Source organism: Patella vulgata, chromosome 3 (genome assembly GCF_932274485.2).
Source record: "Patella vulgata chromosome 3, xgPatVulg1.2, whole genome shotgun sequence".
In the NCBI taxonomy this organism is placed as follows: Eukaryota; Metazoa; Mollusca; class Gastropoda; family Patellidae; genus Patella; species Patella vulgata.
The window spans coordinates 1,620,390-1,639,131 of NC_065881.2; the positions used below are offsets into that span (position 1 = coordinate 1,620,390).

The 18,742-nt window shown below is 37.2% G+C and overlaps 1 protein-coding gene across 3 annotated transcripts in view; it reads right to left on the minus strand.

Moving 5' to 3' along the window:
- Window positions 1-245: 245 nt before the first annotated feature.
- LOC126814712 (carbonic anhydrase 1) overlaps window positions 246-18,742 on the minus strand; it is a 45,900-nt gene continuing 27,403 nt past the window's right edge. For 2 of the 3 annotated variants that reach the window (XM_050540071.2, XM_050540070.2), the window contains exons 2-8: window positions 15,287-15,435; window positions 5,479-5,673; window positions 4,528-4,646; window positions 3,940-4,035; window positions 3,376-3,493; window positions 2,827-2,936; window positions 246-1,310 (exon numbers count right to left, since the gene is read on the minus strand). In XM_050540071.2, the coding sequence (XP_050396028.1) occupies window positions 1,188-1,310; window positions 2,827-2,936; window positions 3,376-3,493; window positions 3,940-4,035; window positions 4,528-4,646; window positions 5,479-5,673; window positions 15,287-15,317 (792 nt within the window). In that variant the 5' untranslated portion in view covers window positions 15,318-15,435 and the 3' untranslated portion in view covers window positions 246-1,187. Of the gene's footprint in view, window positions 1,311-2,826; window positions 2,937-3,375; window positions 3,494-3,939; window positions 4,036-4,527; window positions 4,647-5,478; window positions 5,674-15,286; window positions 15,436-18,644; window positions 18,741-18,742 lie in introns of those variants that run through there. The other variant, XM_050540072.2, reaches the window with a different exon arrangement.

Here is an 18,742-nt window from a genome sequence, read left to right on the forward strand (position 1 = left end):
GGTCTTTAGCATGTAGGGGAAACTGGAGGACACGGAGAAAACCCACGAGATTGGACAGGCGACCTTACTCCTTGCCACGTACAACCGGGGATTCGAAACCACGCCAGTTGACTCAATGACAGGCCTCTTGTTCGATTACCGATCCGTGGATCCTTGTTATCTCTCTACTCGGATAGAGTTACGTCCCTTTTCGGACATCATGTTCAATGGTTAGTGTTGTATAAATCTAAATACACAACAAATAATTATAGTTGAAAATAGTTTATTAACATGATTAATACAGACAGATTGTAACAGTTTGTTTCATTATAACTTGGCAATAAGAATAACAATATAATCATTATCGTCAGCCAGGAATCAACCCTGCTTTAATACAAGACTTGATACAACATCATCGTCAACCAGGATTTAACCCTGTTTTAATAACCGTATAATCCGTTTCTATAAACATTATTATTCATTTACAATATGACATATTTTAACAACCCTCAGAAAATTCTAAATTTACACATTTTTGAAACTGATGAAGAAATGAACATGGCGAATTCTAAACTAACAATTTTTCATAGGAAACAGACGAGTGACTGACTGACATCCACATCTCCAACAGATTGCTGCGCCTGGATGATGGAGATAGGATATATGCCATTTGTTGACCTTCTCATCATGTATTGTTGTATGGATGTATAGAAAATAAAATGAAAGTACGGTCTAATTTAATTGGACTGGATAATGTCGCTATTGAATTTGGTAGTCATTATGTGCTGGTGAATCTTATTAAATGCCAGAGATCAACTCTATCTTCACTCAGCCATTATGCTACATATTTATAATGCATTTTATTTCAACAAATCGAAACACCGAGATAATTCCGTTTTGTCGAGGATTTAACTCATTCAATATACAAATGGCGGAATAAACCGAGTGGTTCGAAGTGTTTAAGTATAACAACAAATCGAGGTTACTATAGAAACTAGATAATGGTTAAGAAATAAAACTGTAGCCTTAAATCCAAACAAATTCAATTATCAGATCCTATTGAAATAATTTTTATTATGTATGATGGTTATAATCTAACAAACCAAAATAATTCTTGTAAACAGATCATCAGACCGAGTTATTAATTATGAATATTTAAGTGGGCGTGACAAGATATAATACAATCTCCGTGCAGCTTGCAGACGTTCTTATGCTTTAGCCTGAAAAGCGGCTCGGAGTTTTCTTTCTCCTAATGGCAGTGGTGGACGATAATTATCAACAATGGCGTCACTTCCGCACTCACCACAACACAGACCTCTGAATGCGTCGATCTGAAAAGAAACAAAATAATTTAATGAGTATTGCGCAGTATTTTGAACCGGAAGCAAATAATAGAATGGGAATAGGTAAAGGAATTCGGGATATTTTTATCCGCCATTTCTATGCTAAGTATGATATCCTTCGTTGAGTTCTATTGGGACCACTCGATTGGGACTCCTCAACCCCTTGGAATGTATAAGTTCGAGGCTACTTGCCATCCGCCAAAGACTGCAGATTATATTATCTTCACGATTCTGGTCACACCGCATCTATTTTCGGGGACACCACAGTGACTCAGTGAGTAAAACACTAACCAAGGACAGTGACTAGTAGTTCGGACGGGGCAATAAACCAAGGTCCTGTGTACACATTGACGTACACGTAACAGAACCAATGGAAATAAGAATTCGAAATAAGAGTAGGTCGTAGAGCAGCTAAAAGATCCCTCATAGTATCTTTTATGATATAAGCGTATGTCCGTTTTCATTAGGGGATCACGTGGCTAAGTGGGTAAGACGCTAGCTCGCTAGCCTGGAGGTCGGGTGTTCGATCCCTGCATTGGCTGAGAAAGTTCATCCAGATTTTCCGGCGTGGTTCTCCCTTGTCAGTGATGCAGGACGGAGGGGCTGACAAGGAAAGCTGTCTAGTCGTTCGGATGGGACGAAAAACCGAGGTCCCGTGTACACATTGGCGTGCACGTAAAGTATCCCTTGGCAGTTGGAATTCGATATAAGAGTAGGCCGTAGTGCCGCTGTCCGGGCAAAATTTCCCTCATAGCACACTGTATGGCGTATGCCCGTCTTCATTAGCCCAGGTTAGGAGCAGAACAGTAGGACGTTAAACCCCATTTCATTTCATTTCCGTTTTCATTAGCCCGGACGGTGTAGGAAGTTAAACCCCATTTCATTCATTTCATCGGTTTTCGGGCTCGGCAAATGTCGACAGAGCTCACTTTCTCGTCACTTTATTGTCAATCTGTTAATACGGAAAGTTGAGATACTTTATTAAGTTGAGCTGGATAAATGTATTTGTTAAGGCCAGCTTTATTTTTGTCAAGGTCGCTGAGATGAAAATAAGGTTAGGACACCTTATTTGGCGAGATTGTTGGTTAGGGTAAGCATTACGGCTAGGTTCAGGGTTAGAGTTGGGATTAGAGCTAGCCCTGTTTACATCTTGTGACCTTAGACCAAACTTGAGGTTGGCCTTATCAGATAGATCTAACCAGAGAGAGAGAGAGAAATGGGGTTTAACGTCCACTCGACACAAACTAGGTCATTTCGGGACTAACACATGGTTCAATTTTATTTCAATAATTCGCATGCGCGTAGGGGTGTTTAGCAGTGGGAGGAAACCGGAGGACCCGGAGAAAACCCACAAGGTTGGACAGGCAACCCTACTCCTTGTCACGTACAACCGGGGAATCGAAATCCCGCCAGTTGACTCAATGACAGACCGTATGATACAGCGCGCGCGTGCTAACCATTCGGCCACCCCACCCCCTAGATCTAATCAAGTTGAGCTACTGACCTGATCCTGTGAAACTGTTATAGGTTCCTCAAACACAATCCACGTGACACTTTCACAACATGGAGGCGTGGTCAATGATCCCAGATATGTCCAATAATTATTGGTATTAGCTGTAAGGTAAGTTAAACATGAATAAAACAAGGTATACTTTGTTTTTATTTTTATTTAATAAACAAATACTGTTATTTAATAACAGAGAGAGAGAGAGAGAGAGAGAGAGAGAGAGAGAGAGAGAGAGAGAAAAACTAGTTAATTTCGGGACTAACACATGGTTCGATTTTAATTCAATAATTTGCTTGTGCGTAGGGATCCTTAGCAGTGGGAGGAAATCGGAGGACCCGGAGAAAATCCACGAGGTTTGACAGGCGACTCTACTACTTGTCACGTACAACTGGGGAATCTAAACAACGCCAGTTGACTCAGTAACAGACCTATGGTACAGCGCGCGAGTGCTAACCATTCGGCCATCAAACCCCCTATTTAATATAAAATACTTTTATTAAATATAAAATACCCATATTAACTTGTAATACTGTTATAATAATTTACCTGGTAATAAACAGATGGGGTTAAATTCTTGGCTTAAATTAATACTTTTATTTTTATATTGAACTTGGTTAAACAGATCTGTCAGTGTTTTTAAACCGGGATGGGGTTTGTCAGATATCTGAAATAAAACAAAAATAGTTCACATTTTGTTCTATCGATCGAACAATGGCGTTGAATATTTCTTTTAAAGTAAGGTGATTGTTGCGGCACCCATGCGCACAATTCCTCACCATATGAATCACCATAATTAAAATATCAATATGACCCAAGTTAAAAATGCTGAAGAGACGTTAAATCTCATTACATGTCTAAGAGTAATGGAATCAATTTGTTCTTGGTTTTATGAGTGGAAATGGAATCATCTGTTGCCGTCTGACTTTATGATAAACTGCTACCGTTGATTTGTAGCATATTTAAGCAACTGAACGGGTTTGGAACTGGTTAAGTAATATGACTATAAGGTAGTGTATATGTTTAAAACTGACTGAGCTATATGAAAGGGATTTAAACATGACGCAAAACGCATCACCTTGTAATGTGTTGTAAATATTTGTAGCTACATACCTGTAAGAAAATACCAAATACGGCCAAACCATCGGGTTTATCTACAGCTTCACCAAAACTAGAATATTTACTAGAATTATAGTGGACTAAATGTAACTGAAAAAAATAAAATACAATCAATTATAGTAAATATTTCACACTTTTCTCCATATATAAAACTAACTCATATTTATCAATGATTCCAACAAATTTTCAAATCGGTGAATCTTAAAGTACTTCATATACAATTTCCTCGTGCAGAATAGAAAGCGTGTTATTAATCTAAAACTGGGTGTATTTAAATAGACTGGGTTTTGGGGGTGGGGATAAATAAATAAAGCTGGCTGTTTTGGCCAGATTTAAATAAACAGACTGTTTGGGTAGGGGGGGGGGGGCTGTTTGTTTTGGAGGGGTATGGGGTGGGATAAATAAATAAAACGGGCTGTTTTTTGTTGGGTATTTTTTTTTGGGGGGGGGGGAAGGGGGGCGGGTGGGGGGGGGATAAATAAATGAAACTGGCTGTTTTGGCTAGATTTAAATAAACAGGCTGGCTGTTTGGGGTGGCTGTTTTTGGAGGGTGTTGTGGATGTAAATAAATAAAATACATACCTCAGCAGGGTACATTGTTCCGTTAACAGTATGTTCTGAGCCCTGTTTATTATCGGAACCCCAGTGAAGATGGAATTGTTCTAGTCTGTATTCTCCTTCCAGTGGACCGCCCTTAATAACTGAATAACACGAAGAAATCATAAACATAGAGTCATCTCCCTTCAACAATCGTTTGTCAGTCTCGAAAATCCAGAGATGCAATTGAGTGACGCAGAATCCAGTCCCATCACAGTTCTGTCAGTCCCGACAAAGGTGGTGTTAGTAAAACGGTGACGTAATTATCACTCAATTATCACTATTTTGGGGATTGAGAAAATGTAATTCTCGAGCGTTTAATCCTGTTCTAAACTATAACTGTTCAATTATGATGATGTCAAAGCAAACTGTTTTACCAGGATGATGTGAAAGCAAACTGTTCTACGAGAATGATGTCCAATTAAACTGTTTTACGAGGATGATGTCCAAGCAAACTGTTTAACGAAGATGGTGTGAAAGCAAACTGTTTTACGAGGATGATGTCCAAGCAAACTGTTCTACGCGGATGATGTCCAAGTAAACTGTTTTACGAGGATGATGTCCAAGCGAACGGTTCTACGAGGATGAAGTCCAAGCGAACGGTTCTACGAGGATGATGTCCAAGCGGCGTGTTATAAACATGTAGATGACATGCGCCATTAAGGATTAATTGAGTTGTTAACACGGTGGATGGGGGTGGGGTAACAATTCGTCCGTGCGACAGATTGTGGATGTGATAATACATCGAAGACTGTTTATAGGATCTAGAGAGAGATGGGGTTTAACGTCCACTCGACACAAACTAGGTCATTTCGGGACTAACATATGGTTTAATTTTATTTCAATAATTCGCTCGCACGTAGGGGTCTTTAGCAGTGGGATGAAACCGGATTATAGGATCTGGTCAATAATAATAGATAATAAAATAAAACTTACCACTCTTTTTTGTGATGTTGGCTTTAACACTTAGACCAGGGTTGCACAGTTCCATGGCGTTTTCCGGCTCGTATTGAATGGAAAATGGTGTTGAAGCCAAGGCAGCGTCATATTCAGCAGCTGTAGGTGTGATATCGATAGGTGATTGACGAGCGCCAGCAGCTATGGGAAATGACTGAGCCCAGGTGCAGGGTCCTAAAAATACAGAAAATTTAAAATGTTTAACGTAAATGTTTAAAGTAAATAAGACCAAGCGGTGTCCAAACATTTTATACGCCGAACAGACGCTTTTCAATTTCGTCCCCACCCTACTAGAAAATACTATTGCTGTCCGCAGGCTTTCTCATCCGTACTTACTGTACGGATGGATTTACGTCCTACTGTTCTGCTCCTATATTGGGCTAATGAAGATAGGCATACGCCATATGAGGGACATTTTGCCTGGGCAGTGGCACTATGGCCTACTCTTATTATCGATTTCCAACTGCCAAGGGACCCCAGTTTTTCGTGCCATCCGAACGACTAGACGCTGTCCTTGTCCGGTCCTCCGTCCTACACGGAAAATCCCGGTGAATTTTCTCGGTGAATGCAGGGGTCGATCAAACAACCTTCAGGATAGCGACCCAGCGTCTTACCCACTTAGCCACCGTGGATCTGACATTTATTGAGAACAATAATAAAACCGGTAGCTTTGGATAATATTTACTAAGTCTATTGCCTGCAACGTTTATATGAGTTAATAGACATGGTGAATATTATCTATATTATTACAACTTGTTCATCATTGAAACATTGAAAACATGTCGATCCTATCAATGACAAATAAACCTTGTTTATCTGGAACATGTTGTCAATAACATTAAACGATTCTATGATAAATTACGCCATTTAGAGATCAATTTCCATGTTGGTATAAACTAGAATATCATTTCTCGATGAGCATTTTAATATTTATATTTTAGTGCTAATGCCATGTTATTGATAGCTATCGATGTATTATTATATGATTAAATATTTACAGTCAATATGAAATGAATAGATGGATGATTCCATTATATAAAAAAGAACATCAATGATGTTATCCAGTTCGTATTATCTTACATCGTAGTTAAAGTGGTATTATGGAAGATTGGATAAAGAGTTGACAGTTCTCGCTATAATAGTTAAAAAATAGATAATGTAAATAGAAAATGCTAACAATTGCTCCACTTTGAACTGAGATATTAGTTTTTGGATTTTAGGCGGCTAGCCTAGATCATCATTACTAAAGTTCGTACAATAAAAAAACAGTCTCGATTGTCCACTTTTACGTTTAATTATTCTTCAAAAAATGTATTTCAATCCGTTAAATATCGCAGGCTAGCGATGCCATCGAGAGAAGGTTATGGTCTGGATAAGTTAATAAATGTCTAATTAATAATTTAGATAACAATTCAGGCCTAAAGAAAGATCTGCAATAGGCAGATTTAGCTCTAGTATAATGTATGTATAATGGAATGGGGTTTATCGTCTCATCAACACAATATGCGGTAATTTACAATTATAAGAAATCACCTGTGAACGGATACGAATATAATATTTCCTGATTAGGGGATTGACTAGAGGGGTGTTACCCGTGCACCTTAGATCGTACGGTCCGTCATTGAGTCGTGTGTTTCGGTTCCAGGCCTGTACGTGACAATGAGAACGGTCAATTGTCAAACAGCTGTGTTGACAACAGGTATCCGTCTCACGCAGGTTTCCATCTGGATTTCAAAAGATAATTAAGAAAATTGTATTATGCCAATATTAGAATCATTACTATTGATATTTACTGCAGGTAAAACGGGATGAATTATATTGTTACCTGTATCTAGGTGCGTTTTAATCATGTTTATTTACCTTGTTACCTGTATCTAGGTGTTTCCAGACAATGTTATATTCATTGATTGGCGATTAACATTGATTTTATTATCAATAACGTACAGTAAATTTTACTCGTGTATTCCTGCCACTTATATTCTTGTATTCGTTGGTTTAACATGAAGGCGTATTATAGAGAGAAAGAGAAATGGAGTTTAACGTCCACTCGACACAGACTTGGTCATTTTAATTTTATATCAATAATTCGCTTGCGCGTAGGGCTCTTTGGCAGTGGGAGGAAACCGGAGGAGCCGGAAAAAACCCACGAGGTTGGACAGGTGACCCTACCCCTTGTCACTTACAACCGGGGATTCGAAACCCTGCCAGTTGACTCAATGACAGACCTTATGATACAGTGCGCACGTGCTAACCATTCGGCCATCCAACCCCCATATGAAGGCGTATTAAAACAAGGGATATTTAACGTGCACTACCAAATCATACTTGAGGATGTAAAGCGGAGACGGTTCATCACCCGACCACCCAACCACACAGATATATTTGGTCTTTTTACTGGTTTATTCTGAGTTACCCAAGTGGACTAAGAGATACAAATCATATTTATTTTTTACTTTCTGCGCTGGTACGACAAACACAAAACAGATATAAAGTTGTTTTAATATGGCTATCAAATTCTAACTTGTAATGGAGATGGTTTATTGAAAACTTAAATAAACAAAGCTGAATAGGGTTGGTTTAGTTTTTTAGTTATGTTTACAATATATCAAGTGTCTTCTCCTAATGCCATTTCGCCCACCGCATAGCTATATATACAATACGGCCAAGTTGCCTCACAAGACGATATCATTCAATAACCAAGTATATCAATAATACACTGGCGTTCAGTTCACTTCATTACTAGGAGGAGATCTGAAAACGTGATTAATGGGAGGAGATCTGAATACTTCATTACTGGGAGGAGATCTGAAAACTTCATTATTGGGAGGGGGATCTAAAAACTTCATTATTGGGGGGAGATCTGAAAACTTCAGTTCATTCTTTTAACAATGCATTTCTAGAGAACCGCAACAAGATTGTTGGGGGTAGGGGTGGGGGGTAGGGGTGGGGGTATCTAGAGAACCACAATGAGGTTGTTGGGGGTAGGGGTGGGGGTATCTAGAGAACCACAACAAGATTGTTGGGGTAGGGGTGGGGGTATCTAGAGAACCACAATGAGGTTGTTGGGGGTAGGGGTGGGGGTATCTAGAGAACCACAATGAGGTTGTTGGGGGTAGGGGTGGGGGTATCTAGAGAACCACAACAAGATTGTTGGGGGTAGGGGTGGGGGTATCTAGAGAACCACAATGAGGTAAGGGGAATACCCATGGGAACCACAATTAAAGAAGGTTGATGGGAGAGAGAAACTATAGAAAACTAAAAGATATTTATTGTAATAAGTAGAATGTATAGGAAAAGATCAACCAGCTAGAATATTTTACAATATGGCATGTTAACCAGATAAAGAATGTTCCTCTCCTTGAAGGTCGTTTCTTCTTATTCTTATAACAAACACATGAGGTCTAACCACCATTTTAAGACAAGGGTCAGGAGTTGACATATTGTATAAGTTACCGTGTAATACAACGGCCAAGATAATCATGCGTAGACCATTCGTGTGCCTCTGTTACTTCATAACATATCATGAGTTATAGGTGTGTGGCGGGTGGGGGTGGGATACTATAGGTGTGGGGAGGACTCTACAGGATAATCCGGAGTGGTGGGCGGCGTACCCTTGCCTGCATCCCTTCCTACCCCTGTGTCCACCAGACCAAATATAGATCGCCAACTATCTAAAAGATATAATTGCAGGAATCGTTTCTATATAATTGTTGAGAACTCATGATAATTGGACGGTTGTTGAGTTGAGAAAGTTCAGGGTCGTTACTACAGACAACTGAAGGTCATCAAATACAACTCACATTACATTCTCCATAACGGTGATGTAACACAATGATTACAACCCTCAAAATATAAATCACAGCCAATACACCGCTTGTACATGGTGATATTACTGGGCAAATCCATTATAACACATTTACCGTATTGTTATAAATAAACACTCGGAACAATACATAGTAGCATTCCACTTAACTAGCCAAATTCACAATCAATTTACAGAAATAGAGTCTTAGGGTACAAATGAACGCTATCTCCATTGAGAGAGTACACAAAACACATGAATTCTACCTTGCACGTCCCTGTGAGTACAAATCAATTCTAGCTTCCTGGGGGTACACAAAATGTTACCACAATGCGTTTTGGACTCGTTTTGCTAATATAAATTGCCGGAAGATAATTGAGACTGCAATCTCCTTATTTTATGAGATACAAGAGGCTATAATTAATTCCACTGCCGGTTTATAATTAAAGGTCAAATATTGGTTTTTATAAAGCAAATGTCAAGGTGATGGACCAATGACATTTATACTATCTTTACAGTCCAAACTGTTAATAATCGGGTGTTCGATCCCTGCATAGGCCAGATTTTCCGGCATGGTTACCCCTTGTCAGTGATGCAGGACGGAGGGCTCGACAGGAACAGCTGTCTAGTCGTTCGGGTGGGACGAAAAACCGAGTTCCCGTGTACACCTTGGCGTGCACGTGAAAGATCACTTGAAAGTTGGAATTCGATATAAGAGTAGGCTGTAGTGCCGCTGTCCGAGTAAAATTTCCCTCATAGCACACTGTATGGCGTATGTCTGTCTTCATTTAGCCTGTTCGGAGCAGAACACTAGGACGTTAAAGTCTACTTCATTTCGTTTCATTTGTGTTAATAATCTTTATAATACAGGATAAGTATATAACGTACAGATTGATATCAGTTTTATAATACACGATATGTAACTTAATACTCGAAGACAAACACAAAATAATCTTAATCTTTGACCTCACTTCACTTATAAACAATACACAGTGAAACCCTTCTATTACGCCCAGTCGTGGAACAGATATAAAGTGTTCCCAATAAAAGAGTATTACACATTTCCTATTACACAAGCAATTAAACCAAATAATATCTTGGTTCTAGAAACATTAAGCATATGCTGCTTGTGTACAACACCTGGTAATTAATATATTTCTAAATATATCTATATTATACTATAAATCTCCTTTCAAAACAATAGGCAACACGTGTTTTAATATTATATATCTGTCTCTATGAATTGAGTGTCTATATTTACTTGTGTGTCAGCTGTTTTCTTGTTAATACAATCCACAAACAGCTGGAACTATATAATCCTTTCAGATAAATTAGGACATTTATTCCACCCTTAAAATAGTATTTTTACTAGAAATGTGAAAGTTTCTTATCATACCTTATATCTGGTACGTTACATACGACTATCGTGTCATGGTCCTGGGCTACTCGTTCTACTTATATTTTGGAATTTGATATAGACGTGCGACATACCGTATGCGTATTGCCCAGCTTTGTTAATTTTCTAATCTTATACTAAGCCGCCCGCTTCCATAGTCCACGGCGTAAAGCTGTTGGCTGTCGTGGTATATAAAATAAAATGAAATAGGGTTTAACGTCCTACTGGGCTAATGAAGACGGGCATATGCCATACAGTGTTATGAGGACAATTTTCCCCGCGGAGCGAGACTATAACCTACTCTTATATCGAATTCCAAATGCCAAGGGATCGTTTTCGTCCCATCCGAACTACTATACGTTTTTCCTCTTGAGGCCCTGGTCCACTGACATGGGGTTGAAGAGGGGGGGGGGGACGCTAAAAACAACGCATGAATCGAACAGGAGATCTCCAAGTTAACGAGCCAAGTCCTACTCACTGAGCCACCGTGGCTCGTTGATACATAAAAGTCAGGTATTTGAACACTTGGTGAACTATGTATGTAAGTAACATATGTATGATAATTAAAGGTCAACTGGTAGTAGATTACTATATGTAACAACATCTATTTAACATAAGATCTGTTCAAGCTGTTAACACGGTCTTGCTATCGTAGCCATTATAACAGTATTATCAATATCAAGACGTTTTTAGTCAGCTTACAAAGTGGTGTACAAAAAGTGTGAATTGTATCAAATACCGTAAATAGTAGGAGGGTTTAACATCCATTCGACACAAACTAGGTCATTTCGGGACTAACATAAGGTTCAATTTATTTCAGTCATTCGCTTGCGCGTAGGATTTCTTTTTGGCAGTATGGGGGGAACTGGAGGACCTGAAGCAAATCCACAAGGTTGGACAGGCGACCCCACGCCTTGGGGAATCGAAACCACGCCAATAACAGGACCTACAGCTCATCCGTTAAATTATTCGGTTACTCAATCCTCTAAAATTTCTTTTGATTTTCTTTTTTAAAAAAGGGTTTATATCATATTATTTGAATAACATTCAGACATTCTTTTAAAATTCTATTCTTAAAAATAAAATGTCTAGGTGTGGTTGGAATTAATTAAATAGAAATATGATATAAGGGTTTGATTTAGTTTTTACTCTGATAAAATCCAGAAATCTTTAGAACTGTTATCGGACGAGTGCGCATGACGAAGGTGTCAACAAGCGTTCTATTGATGACGTTATCGTGATAGATACAGATTGGTGAACATTGACGCAAAAACTGTATAAAAACTGTATAAAAACTGTATAAAAAGATAAAACTACATAAAAAGATAAAACGGGTCTAATTACTTCTTATCTAATGATCAAATATTGCATAAATAGATTAAAAGTTTCTTATTACGAATAAATAATAAAAAAGATGAAACGTTTGTTACGAGTTCTAATCTAGTAATGATCAAAATTTGCATAAAAAAACAAAATGTTTCTTATTACTCCTAATTTTATAATCTTATTTTAACCATCAATGCCATAATCTTGAATTACGCTTATAAATAATAATTATACAAAATACTAAAGTTCTATCGACATGCATCAAGGATTTGATGAAATGCATCCATAAAAGGACTAGTTAGTATTAACTGATATAAACTGACAGGAATAATTACTATGGTCTACTTTTTTATTTACAAGAATTTCAACTTTCGACCTGATTAAAGACATTCTGATTTAAATAATATTCTAAGACAAAGTGTTTTAAGGTAATAGCTACTACAGTAAGGGTGGCGACCATATGGTTTGCCAGGTGTAGAGGTAGTTCGTCGGGCTAGGCCGTAATGACAGTCATAGAGATTACTTTGCTAGCAGTATGGGTCGTTCCTCGTTCGTCTGGCGGCCATAGGATTACTTTGCCAGCAGTATAGGTCGTTCGTATGCTAGTATTGGTTAACGTCCTTTTCAACCTAATTAGGTGGTATCGTAAGCTAATGTTTCTGAAAAAGGGTAATTCGCAGCCCTCACCCCCAAACCCACCAGGTAACTAAAGGGTAATTCACAGCCCCGTCTCCGTAACTAAAGAGTAATTCGCAGCCCCCTTCCCCGTAACTAAAGAGTAATTCGCAGCCCCCATCCCAGTAACTGTGCTGTGAGATATCGTGTACTTGCAATCTTTTTGAATAATGATCATGGTCTAACTCAACCAAAACTAACATTATTCTGGTAGCCAATCAATGTTTTCAAACGTTATATTTGATAAATATGGAGGTTTGTAAAGATAAAAGAACCCAGTTTATACAGAGGACCGCCAAATAGTATGTTTGAACTCTACACAGACTGGAAGTTGGTTTTTATTTTTATAAAGTAACAGGGATATTTTCTACTTTAAGTACTTTTGACTTTCAGTATGTCCGAGATATAATGTGAAAGATATGAGACAGGATATACATAGCTAAATAAAAGTCACCACCGTAATTTATAATATTCTGACATGTTAAATAAAGTTGTAAATTTATAAGTTGAAAGTTTTATTGTAGTGACATGTGTGACTACCAGACACGTCCCGAGTTTATATTGGATCAACCAGGACAAGTGGCTTTCATTTCATATAACATTATTGTTATTAATTCATAAAACAAAAACAGCCACGCCCAGCTTTTGTAAGACAAGACGCGTGGCCAGGTGAATGGATGCGCGGACCAGCCACAATCGTCCGCAGCGTTTTACAGTCCCCAGTCTGTAGTCATACAGACTTCACTCATAAACATTAAAAAAATAAATAAGTAAAAAATAAAACTTGCATCACATTTTGGAACGTCAGAAGATCACAATAACATACGATTACATGTGAAGAAAAAGGTCAAAGTTTTGCAGAAAATTAAATGAATACACAAACCCTTAATATCAACTGGGGGCATCGAATGTTTGAAAAAACGCCAATTGGTATAAATTTAATTCTACAAATTACAAATATAGCAAATATACCGAGGCGTCTATATCATAACATAAAATGTAGTTATGGATATTCTAATGTGGCGTATAATTTAGATATTAATATAAATATAATAGCTGTTTGACGTAGTTTTAAGAGATATCTGATAGTGTTGTCTTTGTTGAAAAGATCTGCCCGAATATACATGACCAATTTGACCCGCAATACTTTTATCTTTATAGGTTACGTATTTAACATATCTTTTATATAAACACACGATTATTGTAAACGACCTACTAAGATTGGGATTCTGGGGAGAGAGAGAAAGAGAGAGAGAGAGAGAGAGAGAGAGAGAGAGAGAGAGGGAAAGGGTTGATATATTACAAGACATTATTTATAGTAGGCTGTCTTCATCCCAGAGAGATAGATTAACGTACATTCGATATAAAGACGGTCATTTCGGGACTAGTGTAATTATGTTTTATTTTACTAATTGGCTTGCAGAGGGAGGATCCGGAGGCTAGGAAAACGACCCACTCTTCGTCACGTATACAAACCACGCCACTTGACTCAATGACTGACCCCGTCGTCTAGATCGGACGCGTTAGAAGACCAGTCGACCACGCACTCGGCCACCCTTATATGCTGGTGAAATGTACAATAAAATGAAACATGGACACAATTAACCTCACAGGAACACAATCAGATAGATATTCTCACAGAACATATACAAATACAGAAATACTTGTCCTAATTCTCAACATTCTATAGCGTTATGAACAGGTATGGAATAATACATAATTACTGATTATTGACAACAATTGTCACCTGTGAACAGGTATGGCATAATTTATAATTACTGATTATTGACAACAACTGTCACCTAATGTATTTCCAGATCAATTACTAAATGCCATTCATTAACCATTATTCCCCAACATGAAATTCAAGATTATAGATATTTCCCTAATTTTCCTACCAAATTCAACATTATGGATATTTCTATAATACTAATTTCATTTATTTCGGGCTGTATTTATTTGCCTTCTGAGAATGTGTATCTGTTTCAGAGATTATAATGTGCATCTACTGTCTGGTTCGGGTAGTTTGTTCCGTCACTGTTTTGTGTCGCAGTTTTCATTACTTATAACCTCGTCTCAAGATGGTCGCAACATGGAACGTGGTACATTAAATTACGTCTTATTGAAAAAATACATTTCTTTTTTACAAGAAATAAATCTAAGACCAAGGACAAATAGCCGCAACATGGAACGTGGTATTTTAGAACGCGTCTATATATCGACATTCGTTTCGGAAAAAAAAATTACATTACTTTTTTTACAAGAAATATACCTTAAAACTACTATATGGGTTAAATTAGTACAGCTATCGCACCAAGGACAAATAGTGACAACATGGAACTTGGTATTTCAGATCGCGTCTATATCCAAATTCGTTTCGGAAAAAAAATACGTTACTTTTTTACAAGAAATAGACTTTAGACCTATACCCTTAGAACTACTGTATGGGTTTAATTAGTACGGTGGGTGGTATTTGGTGGCTTAATTCTACTGACGTCAGAAAAAAATACATAATATAACTCGGGTTTAATGAATTTGTAATATAAATTGGAAATTATCTTGTTTCAAATAAAAATACTAGAACTTACCGTTATCTTTTCCATATCCCCAAGAAGCCATTGTGATGTTATAAAATACTGGTATTCCGTTGAACGTCTGCTAAACTTTCCTCAAATCTGATGAACTCGTGCTACTACTCAACTATCAATGAATCGTCTGCTGGTGTTTCACGTTCAACCTACAAACATATATACACACATGTCACGTGACTTCATCTAGATGTGTTAGTCACGTGACTGTTAATCTATGTAACGTACAGACATATAGACATACATAATAGTTATACCATATGATTGATGGACGCGCTTGTCATCGTTTATTCACACTGATGAAGGTTGAATATTTGGGTATCGAGATTTCAATAGTGATTAGTGTCGCATATCCCCCGACCTCAACCCTTTGGCCCCAAACAACAAATTTACAAGTTTGATATACACAGAATAAAACGTCTTTGTTTTGTATATTGTTATTTTGGTTTCGATTACCCGGTTGTACGCGGCAAGGAGTAGGGGTCGCCTGTCCAACCTCGTGGGTTTTCTCCGGGTCCTCCGGTTTCCTCCCACTGCTAAAGACACCTACGCGCAAGCGAATTATTGAAATAAAATTAAACCATATGTTAGTCCCGAAATGACCTAGTTTGTGTCGAATGGACGTTAAACCCCATTTCTCTCTCTCTCTCTCTCTCTCTCTCTCTCTCTCTCTCTCTCTCTCTTATATTGTTATTTGTGGGGGGTGGGGGTAGAGCGCCCCGTATGGACCCGCCACTAGTTTATTACACACCTCCGTGGTACATTGAAATTTATACAATTATAAAGCATCTAGTACCTATTTTACAGTTTCAAAAACAAGGTTTCAACTAGAAGTGATGACGCGCTTGAAATAACGAACTACATGAATACATTCAACAGTTAGAACCATGATAAACAACATGGCTAAATAGATTATATCAAATAATTATATATTTATATATACACATTTATATTCCTCAATGATTTCAATCTAAATAACAACATTAATCAAATGGGGTTTAACGTCCTACTTTTCTGTTTCTGACATGGTGCAGGACGGAGGGGCTGACAAAGACAGCTGTCAAGTCGTTCGGATGGGACGAAAAACCGAGAACCTGTGTATACATTGGCTTGCTTGTAAAAGATCCCTTGGCAGTTGGAATTCGATATAAAAGTAGGCCTTAGTGCCGCTGCCCGGGCGCAATTACGCTCATAGCACACTGTATGGCTATGCCCATCTTCATTAGCCCAGTTGGTACAGAACAGTAGGACGTTAAACCCCATTTCATTTCATTTCATTTCCAACTTTTCTGCACCAACTAGGCTGTTGAAGATGGGTATACGTCACGCTGAGTGCTGTGATGGTTGGAGGGTCATTGTGTACGGATCAGTGGCGGTTCCGTCTGACTTTCATCAAACCCCAACACCATCGTGTAAACTGGACCTTCGACTTAATGAGTCGGCACATTAATACTCATAAAGACACCATGGTCCCCTTGAATGTTTTGTATTCAAGTGTTTAAAAGCACTAGAAATAATGCAGTTCACTTCAAATATACCATGTAATTATACTGTGGATCTAATAGTCTATTTATTTTATATAAAGTGTAATTAAACTGTTTATTTTGTATCTATAATTAACAGATTCCACTACATGCATATCGGTTTATTTTATATAACATGTAATTAAACTGTTTATAATTAACAAATTTAACTAAATGCATATCGGTTTATTTTTATATAACATGTAATTAAACTGTTTATAATTAACAAATTTAACTAAATGCATATCGGTTTATTTTTATGTACAGTGAATTATATTGACGGGGTGTATGTATATTTCATCACCCATGCTGGTCACACGTGCTAGATATATTCATATATTACCTGGTCTATATTTCATATACCACCACGTGTATGAGAAATAACCATGTGTAGTATAAAGGAAAGATTTAAACCAGTCTTAATTTCAGATATATCACATATTAGATATATCCACGGTAGCCGCGGTGACTCAATCAATAAGATGTTGGTTCATTGACAAGAAGGTATGCTCGTATTCGTTATCCCGGTCAGTGCAGAAAAGTAGGACGTTAAACAACATTTGATTTCAGATACACCCACGGTATAACGGTGCGCGGAAAAAAAGTCACAGTAAAAAAGTCACAAATTTGCCTAGGTAAAAAAAAACACATGAAAAAAAATGTCACAGTTTTTTTTATTACAGCTCAAATTCAATAACAATATAAACTACATATTTACAATAACATACATATTTAACCTTTCATTACACAGATGTAACCAGACTGTTTTAGTCTTTAGAAATCAGCACATTTTGATATCATAGCACATTTGATGTATTAGCACATACGGAATATCAGCACATCTGACATTTTAATACATTATAGCACATTTGACATATCAGTACATCAGACATTTTAGCACATTCTAGCTCATTCAACATTCTAGCACATCAATACTCTTTGTTAATACTAATGTTCCATCCAACTCCATGTAAGAATTCTGGGATGGATTTGGCACCGCTGACACGATCTCTGCAAAGATTTCGTAGTTGTGTCTGCATCTTTACAAACTCTACAATACAATATATATAAGTTGTGACTTTTTTACCTGTGTTTTTTTACTGTTTTTTTTACTGTGACTTTTTTACCTGTGACTTTTTTTCCTAGATTCGGTATAACTAATATTGGCCGGTCGATTATTTTCATATTTACCCCCATGTTTATAAGATATATCCACGATATACATTGTATTGTCCGGTCTATATGTCATAATATAACACCAGACTATATTTATTAACCTGAGATATCATATATATCACCATTAGATATATCCATGGTATCATTAATGATATTGCCCAGGGTATATATCATATTTACCATCCCTTTTATTAGATATATCCATAATATAAACGATATTGCCCAGTTTAAATATCATATTTACCACAATGCTTATTTGACATGGTATAAATAATATTGCCCATTCGATGTTGATTAGATATATCCATGGTATAAATGATATTGCCCATGGTATATAATAAATTACCCCAGATATATCCATGGTATAAATTATATCGCCCAGTTTTTATATTATATCGAAACATTCAAATATTGCACACTGAAAACAAGTCTTTATTTCAGAGTATGACATCATCATCTACCGTGAGAAATTATTCACCGACGACATGTAGTGACAGACATTCTCAATGAATATATGAGGTTTAACGTTCTACTGTGTCATTCTTTAAGTAGACAGAAACTAATCTTCTAAAAGATATTTTTAGACATAATATGAAACCCAGAAATATTAATCAAAAAATTCAAAAAACAATATAGATGCAATAAAATCTGACACTCACCACGAGCCACAGTTTAAAGGTTGTTTTTATATAATAAACAATAAAACTATAGGAACGATTGTATTGTATTAAATCCACAGTTTAAAGGTTGTTTTTAT